This window comes from Engystomops pustulosus, chromosome 10 (assembly GCF_040894005.1).
Source record: "Engystomops pustulosus chromosome 10, aEngPut4.maternal, whole genome shotgun sequence".
NCBI classification, from domain to species: Eukaryota; Metazoa; Chordata; class Amphibia; order Anura; family Leptodactylidae; genus Engystomops; species Engystomops pustulosus.
This window is the reverse complement of record NC_092420.1, coordinates 77,971,840-77,990,662: the sequence shown is the minus strand read 5'-3', so window position 1 is coordinate 77,990,662 and position 18,823 is coordinate 77,971,840. Positions and strand designations below refer to the sequence as shown.

Sequence of the window (18,823 nt, the reverse complement as noted above, 5' to 3'; positions counted from 1 at the left end):
CAGCTCTATCATTGTGTAGCTTTACCTCTTACCCGGTGCCATTGACATTGCATAATAGTCAAGTATAAGAGAAATCATTAAACCTAAAGGAAGGAATTTACTGGAATTGTTTTCCTCTCTGGAAGTCGAGTGAATAAGGATGTAGCAGAGATGAAGGTGTCATATACAGCATTTGTCTTTTTGGGCTCATTGAAATAAACAGCAGTGACCTTGTACGTACATGTTGATATTATAATGCGTAGTACCATCTCGGCTCTGCTACATCTGCCGTGCTAATCGATGCAGCTATATAATGTATGTATCCATCTTCTGCATGTCTATACATAGAAATGGCTTTCCTTATCTGCTCATCAATCTCCCTCTGCAATCTATTGCTCTTCTTTTCTTATCAATCTATCTCGATGTCATAACTCATCTTTATTACCAATTAATCTTTCCAATATGTCGTCAGTCTCATCAGAGATTTCCTCCGATCATTTCATCTTATCAGCGTCGGTATCTTTCAGCGAACTTTAAATAAATGACTAGTCCTGTGTGTGTATATGAGAAATAGCACTGAATCCGGTCATTACGTGACTTGTTATATTTCCAGCTCTTTTCCTATTTGCCTTGATCTCTAATTTGCAGTCTCTGTCGTAGTGGGTGGAGACCTAGCTGCTGTCAATCACTTCTCCCCCTCCCCTCTCTGTAGACTTTCTATGTAATCTGACACTTTGCTGGGCTTCTATCCATGTTGCTAGCAAGGTGAAATTCAGAAGAATTTTTGGAATGAAACTAAGATTAGGAAGGGAGGAAAGAGCCAAAGTAAGTGGAGAAGGAAGAACTTTCTCTGATAACATATTTTACAAAGTTTCCAGTAGTCACTCTATTAATTCATGCAAAGGTTTTCCCACATTATTTAAAGAAAATCTACCACTTCTTATCAATAAGACATGTATACTCGGCTGAGATAGGCATGCATGTGTTTTCAAAGGGGTTGGGAGGAATAGTTATATATGTAGGGAAATCTAAAATCAAAATCCATCATGGAAAACCAGGGACATTACTTATAGATTCGGGCACCGTGACTGTGGAAATCTTCTTGTATTTGTTATCCATGGCCTCCTTCCTACTAATATCAACTTTTACAATTATGCTAATGAACATGGAGGGCTCTGGGGGGCGTTATCAGAACCCCTCAGTGCTGCAACTTCACAGAGCAGCATGAATTGCAGAGGGAGGAGAGACCTGCTCTACTCATTGTTACAGTCTGTGAAGCTATAGCACTGAGTGGCTCACCAGATCCCTACAGGCTCATTAGCATAATTACAAAAGTTGATTTTAAAAGGAAGGAAGTCATGGGTAACAAGTATAAGAAGATTCTCGCAGTCACCGTCTCTGGATCTATGTGTAAGTTTCCTTGGTTTATCATCATGGATTTTGATGATACAATACATGCAAAGCCGAGCGTGCATATGTATGAGAGCTGATGTGGGCTATAAAAATAAGTGTTCTAGGGAAGGGGTCCTCTCAAAGGGGTGTCTGGAGAGATTCCACTGTATTTGGAATATTTGGCCTCCATGCACAAAGGCAACATGTACTATAAGTGATCATTCCATGGGATATAACTGACTTCTTATTATCCTTCTCCCAATCCTAACTTTCAGCCTGACCGGGCGCCACACCTCTCCACAGGTTACCAGTGGTATTGCACTCTCAGCAATGGAGCGTAGCTGCAATGAATGACACAACCCAAGGACACTGTATTTTGGAATAAATCATGAATGTGTAGTGGTCTATTCAGTATATGACTTGTATAAAAGTCTCCCATCTATCCATTCCTCCTGATCCTTCCTTGCTTTATGCACAATACCATAGCAAATACCATTGAAAGTCAGTATCCAGTCATTTTCTTCATAGCCCTTAATAATTAATCACTTGCAAAATAAGTAGCTGCAAGATAAACTCTTCTAGATAGATAAGCAGAGAGACCACCCTAACAGGACAGACCCCCGCCTCCTGCCTGGGCTCTCCCATGCAATGAGCAAGTACTGCGGCTTATGGAGTCCATATGGTCCATAATCCAAAGCTGTAGACACTGCATGTGCTGCCATATGGTGCCTCCATATGGCACTTTATTATGGAGGGTTTTCCCCAAGAAGTAACGCTGAGTATGAATATCTACAGTACATAGTCATGGTATCCGATGGAATCTGATGGGTTTGTTAAAGGGGTATTTGCACAAAGACAAGATTCTTCAATATACTCAGGATAACAAAATAACACATTCTCTAATTCAATGTTATCAACAAAAATACAGCATTTCACAGATATAATTCTAACCTGTCTCTATCTGTCCTGGTGTATACAATTTTTGTTACCCTGGGATCCGACCATAATTCTTCTTCTTACTAGGGTTAGCCATAGCAGATTCTTCATGAATAGCTTCTCCTGTCTGCACACTACAGTGCCCTCTGCTTCCTGTCCCTACCCCTGCATTACAAGACCAGCTCCGACGCAGGCACTTCCTGCCTGCAAAAAGCAGTGCAAAGAGTCTTACTCTACAAGCTACAGGCAAGATAAGATCTTTATAGCAGGGGAAGGAGGTATAGTAGAGCTGACTATGTGTGTGTTATAGTTGAGATACTGTATAGCAGGGCTGGAATGTGTCATTGTGTTTTATATCCATCTCATATATCTGATTATCTCTCATTTCTCATCTGTCTCATCTCTCTTTCTATGTGTCAGATACTAGTAGAGTGTTAAGAGACCAAATGAAAGTGTAGATAAACCTGTACCCTGATAATCTAATCACATTGTCAGCACACAGCATCTCACAGCACAGAGGGATCATGAAGTGTCTGCTTAGAGATTTCCTAGCCACACTCTGGATTCGTACTCTGACCATCACTGAGTTATAGCAGCTACAAATGTAAAATGTGAAAATAATCTTTATTGTGTAAACATCACAAGTAGATTAAAATTTGCAAACTTTCTTTAATGGGAAAACCCCTTTAAGATCCAGAAAGAAACCCTCTATGAGGTACAATACAGTCTTCTATAAGTGCTATGTTATGCGGCATGGGCTACAACATGGAGTGGCTCTGGTAACAATCTTCTGTCTCATTAGCATACATTTAAAAGTTGATTTTAGAAGGAAGGAGGCCATGGATAACTAATATGAGAATATTGCCACAGTCAAGTTGCCCGTCCCTATGAGTAAGTGTCCCTGGTTTATCATGATGGATTTTGAGGGTAGATTTCCTTTGATGTATCTACGAGAAGAAAAATAATTCAGATTTCACCAGAATCCACTACAATCCTTGCAGATGTAATGTAGCCAAGACATGCAAATCTCTGCCTCCTGTGACAATGGCTGGAAGGGCGCGGGCACATACATATGTATTGTCCTCAGAGGTCACATTCCTGTATCTGGGAATCTTCATGTCTTGTATCTCAAGGTTGAGCTTTATTGTAGCTTTTCCAAGAACATTCTCTATTCTGTTGTAAGATGTCATTGTGTCTTCAGTCATTTATGTCATAGATTCCTTCATAATTTATATACCGAAGAAAACATTTCTTTATTGCAATTCCTTCTTAGAAACTCGGGTCGGATCCGGCAGTCTATAGGGAATTGTATGCTATGTCCTTGAGGGCACAGATGAGTGCACCTACAGATGCAGCACTGATTAACATGACTTATTGGGGCTCATTTACTAAGGGTATGCAGAACGCGATTCCGTCGGGTTTCCAGAATATTTCCATTTTGCGTTAAATTGCCCCAGGTTTTTGGCGCACTCGATCGGATTGTGGTGCATCGGCGCCGGCTTGCATGCAACCGAAATCGGTGGCGTGGCCGCCGGTCAACCCGACGGATTCGGACAAACTGCAGAATTTAAAAACGGAATTGTGTCGCAAGATCAAGCACTTACATGCACCAGGAAGAAGAAGGTGAACTCCGGCGGATCTCAGCGTGGAAGCGACACATGGAGGAAATTGGACGCACAACCTTAGTGAATTGTGAAAGACCTGAATACTCATCGGACAATGCACCGCGGGATCGCGACAGACCCGGGTAAGTAAATCTGCCCCATTCAGTTATCACAGAAAATGGCGGTTCCCTCTACTTACCTAGGTTGCCTAATTAAACAGCTGTTAACATTTGTGTTTACAAAATGCAACTGTTAACACAAGGTTAACACATGCTTGAGCAGTGCATTACTGCATGAGTTTGTTAACACAATGTTCGCGGGCAAATTAACACAACTGTTAACATTTGCGTTTTCTATAGGCAAGTGTTAACAGCTGTTTAATTAGGCAAATCTCTCTTCAGCTGTTGCAATGCGTTTTTAAACATAGGCGTTAGACGCAACGTGTGACTGCACCCTTACACTACAGCGTGCATAGGTTGCGCGCGGCGATTTACTAAAATCGTGCGCCAGAAATCATGAATCTGTAGCTTCTCTGCTCAGGTCCGACAGAGTTCACCATCTTTTTTGTGGTGTAACTTTAACATAGGGCGTGCGCCACAATTTGGAAGTTAAATGTGGCGCTCAGTCCGAATCATTCATTCCTGAGCTTAGAGAGACACGAGGAAAAATGAAAAGAATATGTGAAAAATTATTAAAACAAGTGTTACATGAAAAAATTGTGTTTTATACACAACGATAGATCAATAGAAAGGGGAACTTACCTCAAGAGGGGTTATTTGCCATACTAAAAATCCATATGCCCAAATGTCATCTATCAGGGAATCAGAAGGTTCCTCTCCACTAATATCGCTACTTAGTATCAGGGACACTGCAACTTAATGGTGTAGGAGCTGATGGGCCCCAAAGTCTGTGCCAGGCCCTTGACTATAATGTATGGTTTATACTGTAGTACTGTAGTCTTCTCATATGGGAAAGTGACACCTTGTGTCCCCCTAAACCACCTGGGACCAGTTGTGAATGCACCCACTGCACCCAAGGGCGGATTAAGACTGCCATGGGCCCTGGGCTGTATGAATATTATAGCCCCTACAAGTCTGGAATCACTTCCTACATCTGGTACTAGAATCCGCTTCTTGGGGAATGGAGGATGTGTCCATTTTGCCTGCTTTCAATAAGTGGTTTCAGGACCTTTGAAGGACCTGCAAAGGTCCTGAAATGGCTCTTGTGTACATGTGTATTCAGAGCAGGAACATATATGTGAGGATTTCAAGGTTGTAGGTCCTTCTCAGTATAAAATTGGGTGGGTGGTTTGGGTGGCCATGGGCCCCCTAGAAGGCTTGAATTCACTACTGTCCGCACCCTCCCAAGTTCCACCCCTGCTGCCACTTCTCTCCAGAGCTCCAACTTAGCTGTGGACAGATGTGGCACTATTAATGGGGGAAGGTAGCCATAGAGCTGTAATTTAGCCTTTTTGATTATCCAGCCACACAACCGGCTCTCTCCAGCTGTGTCCTGTCCAGTGAAGGGTTACTGGTGTGGAGTTCCTTTATATACCTGCCCAGTCCCATCAGACTGGTAATAGGTTATACCTCAGCTCCATATCTCTCAGCGTGCTATAGCTTATCTATTGTGTATTCTGGTTATCGATCCCGGCTATTGCATCCTCGACTATCCCTTTTTGGACTCTGGTTCTGTACTGTACCTGCTATCTTGTTGTGACCCGGACTGCTCGTGATTCTTCTTTGTTATTTGTTTGTCTTGTTCTGTGTTTGCACAATGGTTTAGGGAAGGACCGTCCTCGTGGTTGTCCCTTGCCCCCTTTTGGGCACGTAAGGCAAGTAGGCAGGTGACAGCTTTGGGGAGCTCAGCTTAGGGCTCACTATCTTGTCTGTCTTCCTTGCACCACTTATCACCCTCCTAACAGCAGATCTGACTTTTTTCAATAAAAAATTCCTGCCTTTATTGTTGAACCTAAATAAAATAAAAACTTTTTTCTTTGGGTCAATATGTATACAGTAATATCAAATTTATGTTTTATTTATTTTTTATTACTTTCCTTTGTATAGTGAGACACTTTTTTTGGGGAAATTTTTTTTGCATCGCCACCTTCCAAGCACTATATCGTTTTTTCTCAATATGGCTGTGTGACAACTTATTTTCTTGAGAAAAGACACACTCGGGGTTCATAACGTTTTTTGATTGTGATGAATATAATTTCTTCAGTAATGGATGATTAAAAAATGCCAATTTTGGCATTGATTTTGGGGTATTTTTGTTTATTTTTTGTTGTACGGGATAAATAAACGTTTTTTTTTTCTTAAAGGGGATGACGATTTTTGTTTTTTGTATATTGTTTTTGTATTTAACACCATCGGCACTCAAGCATCGCAGGTGCATGGTGCTGATGGGTGGTAGAGGAATCTCACTCCTTCTGCACCCACTTATACATCGTGGTCCATGGTCATCAGAGTCTTACCACAAGAAGGTGTGGATGTGCTTTCAACAAGACTCTTGGAGGCTACTGTTGGGTAGTTGACCTCTTGGTGAGAGATGGTTCATTGTTTACTATACCTCTAGGATGGCCTTGAAGTCATTTGGCCCAGTTGACAGATTTAGAGAGGGGGGTGTATCACTGGACTAAAGGAACAGGATGGTAAATTTGACAAATTGCCCATCAAAAATTCCTGAAAACGACATCATGTCCTATGTCAGTGAATGCATCTCATGTAGTTCCCAACATATAAATTTAGTTCTTTATGGCTATTCATTTTTTTCTCTTATTGGCCACAAAATAAAAATGTCAAAAGGCTCTTGTACTTTGATGTACGGTCTGGTCTGTGTGGGTGGTAAGTAAAGGTTGTCATAGAGATCAATTTTCCCCATAGCGGCTGCATTTTGTAGGTGGCTAAAGAACAGTTTAGCGAGCACAGTGGGTAGCCATCCATCTATCCTGACCAAACACTGCGCTATTCTATTAATCCCATGCTAGCCAGAAGTGAAAAGTCTCAAGAATACAATGAAGGTAGCATCATTTTTATACAAGAGAGGTTTTTTAGCATGTTTGGTGGAACTTTTAGCCACTTTTTTAACTTTCTGGGCATCTAATAAAAACTCTGAAACTTGCACAATAAGAACTTGCTATTCCTCAAACCTTATAATTATAGACTGCTAAAACATTATGCAATGACCTTAAATTGCACATCATAATTCAACCCTCGAACTAAAGTTTACTAATCTGGTCTAATCTTTAGACAGGGGGCAGATTCACCAATATTGTATAAAACTTAGACAGCAAAGTTAGATCTGCACACAAACATGGCCAAAATTGTCTGTGAAAAACAAATCAGTTTTTTCATGGCAAATTTGCCTCAGCCTGGCATCCTTTTTTCACAGATCTTTATAAACTATAGTCAATGAGTGATCAGTGAAAAACGTTTCGGACTAGGACTTGCTTTAGCACGATTGGTCGCACGGTCCATTAAAATAGAGCAGTCGTGTGTCATGTGTCCGAGAAACGGACAACACGTGAATGCGTATGCCCTAAAAACCTTAAGACTGTCTCGTATAGCTTTACTATTTAGCTTAGTATAGGCCCGAAAATCGGGCAACTTTTGGGTACATGGCGTGGTACTTTAGGACATGCCCACCCTACCTGAACCAACACACCCTTTCCGCAAAGCCAAGGCGTGTCTAGAAAAGCATCAAAGCAAGTCTTTGTTGCATAATTATTCAGAAAAGTTTTGGCAAATTTTGCTTAGTAAATTTCTCCAAACATTTAGTATTTTTTTGGCCTGCTTTAACAGGCCCTTGGTGATGGTGTAACGCTCTTAGGTTACAGGCACACAACTGTGTGCTAAAACCGGGCCACAAACTACCATGTCCATTCTAAGTGCCTACCCGCACGGCACATTCCTGGTAGGGTGAGACACAGAAGCCTCGCCAAGTCTAGTAGAAATGGGCTAGCTGAAATCCGTGTGGCTACCTCATGGCCAACATTTACAGTTAGCACACATGCCGTCTAAGTTTATCTCTGACCTAAATAGTCCTGTTGACCCGGATTGCAGACTTTACGTGCACAATAAACTTGACATTGTCACCAAGACCTCATTGGGCAGAGATGTAGGAGCTAGTGTTGACCTATTGGAGTAGTACAGGAGTGCTTAGCCATCATCCTATTAAAGGTGTCAAAAAACTTTTTATCATTCTCAAAGTGAAAGAAGTTTCTAAAATGAGTCAAAATCTTGTCACAGCTTCACAAAAATGATGTACCAATGAACATTGTGTCACATAATATTCAGGTTTTTCCAAGGGCCACCTCAGAACTTTCTTGTTGTGTCTTCTTGGTTTAGTGGAACCTCTTATAGGTACTGTACATTGAGTCTACATAGATGGTGCTTTATGATATAAGTGCATGTGACTGTAGCATCTTTATAGGTTAATATGAAAATGCTGATTACTTGGAAAATTGTTCTTTAAAACACATTAAAGTGTTCTAGAAATTCTGTAATAATGGTCCATTAGAGGCACTGCTCCATCAGCGTCTACTGCCGCGAAATGAGACGGCACTTCCATCTGCTAGCACAATAAGAAACAATAAGCTTTATGTAGAGACGGTGAAATATAATTTCTTTTTATTTTATACATTTACTCTCAAATAAATTGTAAAAATCTATATCTTCACAGAGAATTTGGCCGCTGGAAAGTGAAGAACATGGCACTGGAGAGTAAAGAATTTCCAAATCTTACATTGGCTCCAGAGTTTGTACGCAACATCCGCCAGTTGGGTAGGAGGCCCACTTCTGCGCAAATCACTGAGAACTTGATAAAGAAGTATGGCACGCATATTCTGCTTTCTGCTGTACTGGGAGGTGAGTCTATCAACATCCTACCTAAAACTTTGGGTACCACATACACTAAATGCTTTGGAAAGTAAGAGGACTCAAGAACAGTGGTGAACTCTTTTGGCAAGATAATGTTGTCCCTGTTGACTCTTCTTCTCCCATGTGAATATAATACCTGGTTTTATACCTTAGTCACTAATTCCTTAATATTTAGTTATGTAGACATCCAGTCTCTAAAGTCCATTTCTTCAGTCCACTCATTAAATTTTGTGTCTTGCAATTTTTTAGACGTGCCAACTAAACAATGTTAGATTGTGAAGAAGCTCCATGATTTGTAATGGTACATTGAACCAAGCCCTATTAAACCTTGTTAGACTACACTAGTAGATTCTAAGAGATACAAATCTAGATGAAATAGTTGGCTACATGGATGGCTTTTGACTTTGTTGGATTAGACTCCATTGCCTCAGTGTTTAAAACAATTGTTGAGGACCTAGCAGCACAAAATCAGCCGTAGACATAAGACTTGAGTTTTCCGAGCCAGCCACTTTTTTCAAGATGAGCGAATGTAACGTCTTTTGTTGGTAGTTCTGGGCTGAGAGGCAGGAAATGGTTAAATCCTTGATTATTTTGGCTCAGATGCATCATAGGCAGCTCAATTGCCAGCTTTACGGTTTCTTTGGGACCAGAATTCACTGCCAGTAATTTGGTTACCTATCTGAGTGTATGCTCTGTCTGAACTGAAATGCATTTGCCTATCTTCTGCATAATTTTGTTAGAACCTCTTGCCTCTTGATTTTTTTATGGTGTTGTTCTTTGGTTGTGACTTTCTTTAGGTTTGTACTTCTGACAACTCTTTATTGATTATAATTTACTCTCTGATGTAGTCTTTTGTTTTGACTTGGCTTGCTGACTTTAACTTAGGTTATCAGTCAAATTATGTAACCAATCCAATTTAACAAGTAGACAGGGACAGCTGGGGTATTGAAAGTATTCAGACCCCTTTAAATTTTTCAATCTTTGTTTCATTGCAACCAGTTGGTTAGGTCAAAAAAGTTCTTTTTTTGCTCTCAATTATGTACACTGCACCCCAACTTGACAGAAAAAATAGAAATGCAGATATTTTTGCTAATTTATTAAACAAGAAAAACAGGAATATCACATGGTCATAAGTATTCAGACCCATTGACTTGACACTCATATTTCATTCCCATGGTGTCCAATTCCTTCTCATCCTCCTTGAGATGTGTCTACTCATTTATTGGAGTCCAGTTGTGTTTAATTAACGTGATTGAACTTGATTAGGAAAGGCACACACCTGTTTAGGCAAACCTGGCAAGGCAAAATAATTACAAAAGAATTTCTGCAGCACTCAAGGTTCCTGAGATCACAGTGACTTCCATAATCCTTAAATGGAAGAGTTTGGGATGACCACAACTCTTCCTTGACCTGGCTGTCCCGCCAAACTTACTCCGGCTAAGCTTAAGAGATACATTAAAAAAAATGGGAGAATGTTCCACAAAGTTAACTTCCATTTTAGCCTCCACCAGTTGGGGCTTTATGGCAGGGTGTGCAGACGGAAGCCTCTCCTCAGTGCAAGACATATATAAGCCGCATTCAGAATGCAAAATAAACACATGAAGGACTCCCAGACTATGAGAAATAAGATTCTCTGTGTCTGATGAGGGACCAGGGACAGGATGACCCAGTAAAATTGATGGAAAGATGAATCTGGCCAAGTACAGAGATATCCTGGATGAAAAGCTCTTCCAGTGTGCTCTGGGCATCAGACTGGGCCAAAGGTTCCCCTTCCAACAAGTCAATGACCCTAACTACACCACACAGCTAAAATAATAAAACAGAGGTTTCAGAACATTTCTGTGACCATTCATGAACCCAATTGACCATCTCTGGAGAGACTTGAAAATGTGTCATCCAATCTGAAGGAACTGGAGAGGATCTGCAAGGAGGAATGGCAGAGGATCCCCAAATCCAGGAGTGATACACTTGTAGGTCCTTCCAAAGAAGACTCCTGGCTGTACTGGCTCCAAAGCTGTTTCTACTCAATACTGAGCAAAGGGTCTGAATACTAATGACTGTGTAATAGAGTAGCACAAATACATACATTACAGTTTTATTTTCTGTCAGGATGGGGGCAAAGTGTACATTCATAAGTAAAAACAAGAATGTTTTTTGATCTTACCAATTGGCTGCAATGAAACAAAGAGTGAAAAATATAAATGGGTCGGAATATTTTCTCTTCCCACTGTATACTATAGTGTTATAATATATGTACCAACAAAAATCACATTAAATTAGTTATGCACTGCCCTTTTGTTAGATTAGTCCATTGATGATGGTGCTGATGATGATAGAGGTGATTGCGGGCCAAAATACCCCAATAAATTGGCTACAATCTGAAGGTAAACACATGATGGGGCAAATTTACTTACCCGGTCCAGCAGCGCGTTCTCTGCGGTGGATTCGGGTCCGGCCGGGATTCACTAAGGTAGTTCCTCCGACGTCCACCAGGTGGCGCTGCTGCGCTGAAGTCCGCTGAAATGCACTCAAGTTCACCAGCCTATTCCTGGTGAAGGTAAGTGCAAGCTCCGCAACACTTTTTGTTTTTTAAATGCGGTGGTTTTTACAAATCCGTCGGGTTTTTGTTCGGCCACGCCCCCCGATTTCTGTTGCGTGCATGCCAGCGCTGATGCGCCAAAATCCAATCGCGTGCGCCAAAATCCCAGGGCAATACAGGGAAAATCGGCGCAAATCGGAAATATTCGGGTAACACGTCGGGAAAACGCGAATCGGGCCCTTAGTAAATGACCCCTGATGTGTGGTGTTGAGCTGTCTGGACTTCTGTAGAATATATGGACCGACCTCTATATTGAGGACTGCCCCTTTAACCACGTTAATTTGTTGGAAAGAACAACCTTCGGAATGAAAAACCTAAAACCAGTAGTTTTTTTTACAATAACTTTCCATAAAAGACATGGATACGCTGTAGTCTAGTGCTGTAGTGGTGTTATATAGGGATACCAGTACAAAGCCGGGGCCTACCGCTGAAAAACTTTACCAACATAAATGGAAAAGTTATAGAAAGGTGAACAAATCCTTTAAAGTTAAGTGTGTATAAGCACTTGCATTAGATAATCAGCACATTACTTGTTGCTATGGTGACCATCAACAATCATATAGGTGAAAACATCCAGGTACGGCAGATGTGTGACAAAATGTTTTCTCTATTCCATTTGTTCATTCTCCTCGCTTTACCATGATCTATTTTGTTCTTTATCATAAAAATGCTGCATCCATGAAAAGGTTTTAAGTCATCTTTTTGTGAACTGGATAGAAGTAAGTTAACTACCATCATACATAACCCTGATATGATACTTAAAGGGAACCTGTCACCAGGGATCTAATTTTCGCTAAAGACAGGTTGCAGAAGCCAATCACACCTGCAGTGCAAAAATGCCTATCTGCCTTCTCCGAGCATTTGCACCTTGACAGAATCCTGAAAGAATCCTCTGTGTAGTCCCAGGGGTTGGGATTTGATTTGAATGCATTTAGATGCATAAAACATGTGACTTGTCTGTGCTGCAGACTCCTCAGCTCTGAGCCCCCACCTTTGTGCTCCTGTTCAGCTTAGTGAAAAATAGGTCCCTGGTGCCATAGAATAGCAAGGTTTACCTGCCACTATTTGGGGTAGAACTGACCCCTATTCTTGTGATACATGAAGGTCTCACATCCTGGACCCCATCAATCAGCAAGGGGATAACTTTCTGTGACTGGATAACCCCTTTAAACCCTTTATGTATTCCTCTGGATTCTGACTAGCTTCTGTAGAGTCTCAGAACCCCAAGAAGAGCCTTAGTCAAGCTTTAGATGAATAAATCAAATTATTGATATATCCCTAGAAAATGAATATTTTGTAGAAAATTATTTGATTGCTGAAACCTTGTTTCTGTGATTCCCTGCGATAATATGTTCTTGGACATTCGTGTTGGATGCTCCATCAGCCATCATACTTGTATCCCATCGGCCACAGTACCGATCTACCATTGTACTTTCTTAATGGAAATCTCCAACATCTCATATAGTAGAGATGCGAGAGAGAAATGGAAGGTATTTTTGGAATCAGTAGCTCAAAATACCCAGAATCAGGTGAACAATGTCAGACACCACAAAAAATCTGCTGCTTCATGCCCAGCTGCCACACAGACACTAAATCAGCTGCTTCGACTCTATAGCCCATGTTTATATAATGCTGAATAGGGGATCGCTAAGGGTGCTGGGTTGGTTCCCCTCAGTGGCGTAACAACCGCCGTAGCAGCCGTAGCGGTTGCTACGGGGCCCGTGAGGTTGAGGGCCCGGGGATGCACAGACTCCGTGTGTCCCCGTAGTGTCGGTGCCTGCCGGATCGTGCCCCCGGGCCCCTACCTCTGTGTCCACTCCTAAATCCGCACCTTCCATGAGCTGCCCGCCCCCTCCGTGAGCCGCCCGCCCCTGCACAGGAGAATGCTCGCGATGTCACGGTCCTGGTGTAGGTCTCTTCCACACACGTCGGGGCCAACAGGGTGAATCAAGAAGTGGGTCATGTGGTAACAGGGTTCCACTTCAGACACCCCCCCCCCCGGCACAGGTGAACGCTCGCCCATCCCCCTGCATGCTGGCACCCGCCAACACCCCGCGCTGCCGAACAAGCAGCTGCCCGACTCCCCCAATACTCTGCAGTACTCTGCGGCTTCCCCCTCCCCCCCCTCCACGGCCGAACAGGCAAAGGCCCTGCCGGGCGGCAGAGCGGGCACCCGACCCACTCCACCAAACTCCGCCGCAACCCCCCCCCTACACTCCGCGCTGCTTAACAAGAAGCTGCCCGACTCCCCGAATACTCCGCGCAACAACCGCAACCCCCCCCTTCCCCCGCGGCCGAAAATGCAAAAGCCCCCTGGGCAGCAGAACAGACACCCGCCCGACTCCCCCAGAGTGTACGGACCCCCCACAGGCACCCATCCGATCACCCACCTACCCGTCAGAACACCCACCTGCATCCACGGCCGGGTGGTTATCCAAACAGCCCCAAAACATCAGAAAAGGTAAGTATATACATGTATTTATCTGTGTATATATTGTGTATTATTGTATAAATGCATCTCCTGTGTATATATGTATATATTGTGTATTATTGTATATATGTATAAACTGTGTATATGTGTATATATGTATATACTGTGTATGTGTATATACTGTGTGTATGTGTATATATGTATATACTGTGTATGTGTATATACTGTGTATATGTGTATATATGTATATACTGTGTATGTGTATATACTGTGTATATATGTATATACTGTGTATATGTGTATATACTGTGTATGTGTATATACTGTGTATATGTGTATATATCTATATACTGTGTATGTGTATATACTGTGTATATGTGTATATATGTATATACTATGTATATGTGTATATACTGTGTATAATCACAAAAATAGGCAGCACCCCAAGACGTCCAGCATTGGTTAAAAAAATGTTCTTCTTTATTCCATGTTTAAAAAGTACAACAAAGTACAGCGACATTTCGGCTCACTAGGAGCCTTTTTCAAACATGGAATAAAGAAGAACATTTTTTTCACCTAATGCTGGACGTCTTGGAGTGCTGTTTGTATACGTGATTATATATTGTGTGTGCTATTTGTATTTTCCTTGAGTATATACTTTGTATATCTGTATATACTGTGTATATGTGTATATATGCATCTACTGTATTTATAAACGCACATATTTATATAAGCATATATATGTGCACATTTAAATATATGCACATATATGATGTATGTGTGTTTTTGCATATGCTGTGTATATGGTATGTATGTATATGCTCTGTATATATGTATATACTGAATGTGTGTGTATTTGCTGTATGTGTGTATATTCTGTATGTATATGCAGCATGTGTGTACATGGCGTTTTTATACTGCATGTATGTGTATATATGGTCAGTGTATACTGTATGTGAGTTTAATATATAGATATATATATATATATATATATATATATATATATATATATAGATAGATAGATAGATAGTATATAATGTGTAAGCAGTATGTGTGATGTTTATATACAGTATGTGTGTATATACTTTATGAGTTTGTATATACAGTGTAACAGAGTGCATAAATGTGTGTGTATAAGTGTATACTTGTATGTATATAGGTGCGAGTATATGAGTGTAGAAATTTATGTGTGTGTATATAAGTATATAAATGTATGTATATAAGAGTGTAGAAATGTGTCTAATTGTATAAACATGTCTGTATAGGAGTACACTCACAATAACGTCTGAGGGATGTATATCTGGCTGCAAATTTGCTGCCGGATATACTTCCCCCATATGCGTCTATAGCGCCTGGGCTCGGTACAGTGAGCACAACGAGTACTCACTGTTTCGAGCCGTGGCCGCAAAAGAGATAGAGCCTGAACTATGTATGGCCGTAAGAACGACCATGCGGCTCCATTCTCTATGGAGAGGGGAGGGGTGAGCCGCTATCACCTCTCCTCCTCTCCAGCGCGCCCAACGTGTGCCTACCACGCTATAGCCGGGCGGGTACACGTTTATGTGAATGCAGCCTAAATATGTATATATTTTGGGGGGGGGAGGGGGGCCCCATGTAGAAATCTGCTATGCGGCCCAGCCTCTCCAAGTTACGCCCCTGGTTCCCCCTCAACCAGCAATGTAATGAATGAGTCATCACAAGTAATTCCTGGCTTACTCCTTAAAGCAAACCCGTCATTAGAAATTGGCCAAATAAACCACTACCAGTATGTTATCAAGCAGCTGAGCCACTTCTAGATCATGTTTTCTCATGGTCTAGTGTGGTGGCATCATCCAGAAAATTATCTTTGAAGTGAGGTGTAAATTGGTTTTATTAAGTCAAGGAGGCGGAGAGTTTAACACTGAGGTCAAGCTTTCCCTGCCTCATTCACTTGTCCTTCACCCAGAGACATCATTGACCAGATCTCCTTATATCTGACGCATGATGCCAATCACAGGGAAGGAGATGTTTAGAGATGGGGGAGAGCTTGACTTCAGTGTTAAACTCTCCGCCTCCTTGACTTTATACAACCAGTTAATACCCATCTTCAAAGTTGATTTTCTTGATGATGCCACCAAGCTGGGTCATGAAAGAAACATAACCATGAAGCTGTTTAACTGGTTGACAACATATTGGTAATAGTTTAGTAGGCCAATTTCTGATGACAGGTTCCCTTTAAGTTAATCATCTATAATATTGGCCCCATTGAGACAGAAATTGGTGTGGATGATGATAATCTCTATACAAGTCTATGGAATAAGCTATATAGACAATGATAAGAAAGATAATGTCTCCCGCTGTTAGATTATATAAAGAGTTGCTGGATATAGTCAAGTCCTCAGCGTATTTGTTCGTTGAGCACAATGGCCGTGGGAGTCTGTGCTGAAGACTGTGGTGTCAACCGCACGCTCATGCCAAACTTATTTCCAACTTTTTTTTTTGTTTCCCATATTAAAGCAAATGGAGCAGAGTAATTGTAAAGAAAAGTCTGCGCTCTGGGTTTATAGTAGAGAATGAGCTCCATTATACCAGGTTGACCTTCGGTATAAACGCATGTATTCAAAGTCAGCCCAAAGATTGTTCTAATGAGCTTTTGATACCGTGTACTGTTAGGTAACAAAAAGACACCCACTGCTATTTGACTAAAGCTGCATTAGCTCTCCTAAGCCATAATACGCTATAAATAACGACACCGGCTCCCAAGAAGGACCTGGAGACTATTGTGGGACCTAATTTACATGTATAATAGCAGGACTAAAACAAAAAGAAAACCCCCTAGTGCAGCTCCAGAGACTTATACTTATACCCTAAAACACTCCAAAAGGGTCATGTAGTTTCCGCTGCTTAAATGGCACCAAGGTATTCCATAGTGATGTAAGGAAATCGCCCCAATGAGGCTTTTAAACTGTTTCTTCCAGTATAGGGACAATTTTATAGAGAATCTGTACAAATTTACAGTATGTTATAAAAAGTATTGCAGACTCCATGAAGCTGATGGGGGTTAAATGAAACTTCAGAATCCTAGAGCTGCCAGGTGTTGGTGCCCATGGTCAACCACATGCTTTATCCTATGGATACATACAATGTATCTGAATACTTGTTAAGGTAATCTTATTAATGATAGAGTAGAGGACCCCTTAGCCCAGAATCAACAGGAATTAAACTAAAATATAGTAAAAAGTATATTTTCTCCATTTCTGCAAAACTATGCAACAATCTCGTAGCTTCACCTCTTTATAACATGCTGCTTGTAAATATGAAACTGCTGTATATACAATCTATCCAGTTCCTACTGCTATTTTAATATGCTGCCTACAGGTAGGACACCATGTACAATCTGCTCAGCTCCTCCTACTCTATAACATGCTGCCTGCGGATAGGACACTATGTACAATCTGCTAAGCTCCTCCTACTCTATAACATGCTGCCTGCAGATAGGCACCAAGTACAACCTGTTCTGCCCCTCCTGCTTTCTAATATGCTGCCTACAGGTAGGACACTATGTACAATCTATGGGGCACCTCCTGCTCTATAACAAGCTGCCTGCAGATAGGACACTATGTACAATCTGCTTACCCCCTCCTGCTCTTTTAACATGCTGCCTACAGGTAGGACACTAAGTATAATCTGTCCAGCTCCTTCTGCTCTATAACATGCTGCCTGCAGATAGAACGCTATATACAATCTGCTCAGCTCCTTCTGCTCTATAACATGCTGCCTGCAGATAGGACACTGTGTATGATCTGCTGAGCTCCTCCTTCTCTATAACATGCTACCTGCAGATAGGACACTGTGTATGATCTGCTGAGCTCCTCCTGCTCTATAACATGCTGCCTGCAGATAAGTCGCTATGTACAATCTGCTGAGCTCCTCCTGCTCTATAACATGCTTACTGCATATAGGACACCCTGTATAATCTGTTCTGCTCCTCCTGCTCTTTAACAAGCTTTCGGCTGATAGGACACTATGGGGGTCATTTACTAAGGGCCCGATTCGCGTTTTCCCGACGTGTTACCCGAATATTTCCGATTTGCGCCGATTGTACCTGAATTGCCCCGGGTTTTTGGCGCACGCGATCAGAATTTGGCGCATCGGCGCCGGTATGCACGCGACGGAAATCGGGGGGGGGGGGGGGGCGTGGCCGAATGAAAACCCGATGTATTCGGAAAAACCGCCGCATTTAAAAAAAAAATTGTGTCGCGAAAAATTCACTCACCTTCATCCTGGATAGGCCGGTGTATTTCGAGGCATTCCAGCGGACTTCAGCGCAGCAGCGCCACCTGGTGGACGGCGGAGGAACTGCTTTGATGAATCCCGGCCGGACCCGAATCCAGTGCAGAGAACGCGCCGCTGGATCGCGAACGGACCGGGTAAGTAAATCTGCCCCTATATATTTTCTGCTCCGCTTCTCTTGCTATATAACATGCTGCCTGCAGATAGGACACTCTGCTATGTTGGTCCTGCTTTATAACATTTTGCCGGAAGATAGTACACTATATAAAATCTGCTCAGCTACTCCTGCTCTATAAGACACTTCCAGTAGATAGGACACCAGGTTTAATCTGCTCTATGACATACTGCTTTCAGAAAGGGTACTATCACGGTTTTCTGCTGTGGGCTACTGACAATTGGTTTTAATCTTTGTAGGAACAAATGTTCTATTCCCTTGAAACACGTCCACAGGGGAATGGAATAGTTGTACGTCTCCCATTACACTACCCACTATATGAGTACTGCATGGGGATGGCGGGTCCTCTAGGGATGCCCTTCTTATTCACTCTTTGCTCTGGCTTTATGATGGAGATGCTCAATGACTATGACATCAATGGAATAATGGAAGCCAAAAATTAAAGCAACAGGACTTATTGTGCTGATCCGGGGTGTCCTAGTGTTGTCTGACCTCTTGGATCAGCACAATAAGAGTTATGTCCACCTCACATCCAACTGCAATGTGAATGGTATA

The 18,823-nt window shown here is 41.9% G+C and overlaps 1 protein-coding gene across 2 annotated transcripts in view; it reads left to right on the top strand.

Moving 5' to 3' along the window:
- The window catches only part of BRINP2 (BMP/retinoic acid inducible neural specific 2), a 234,740-nt gene that overhangs the window by 34,025 nt on the left and 181,892 nt on the right, over window positions 1-18,823 (top strand). For both annotated transcript variants that reach the window (XM_072128734.1, XM_072128735.1), the window contains exon 3: window positions 8,595-8,779. In XM_072128734.1, coding sequence (XP_071984835.1) covers window positions 8,595-8,779 — 185 coding nt within the window. The remainder of the gene's footprint in view (window positions 1-8,594; window positions 8,780-18,823) is intronic.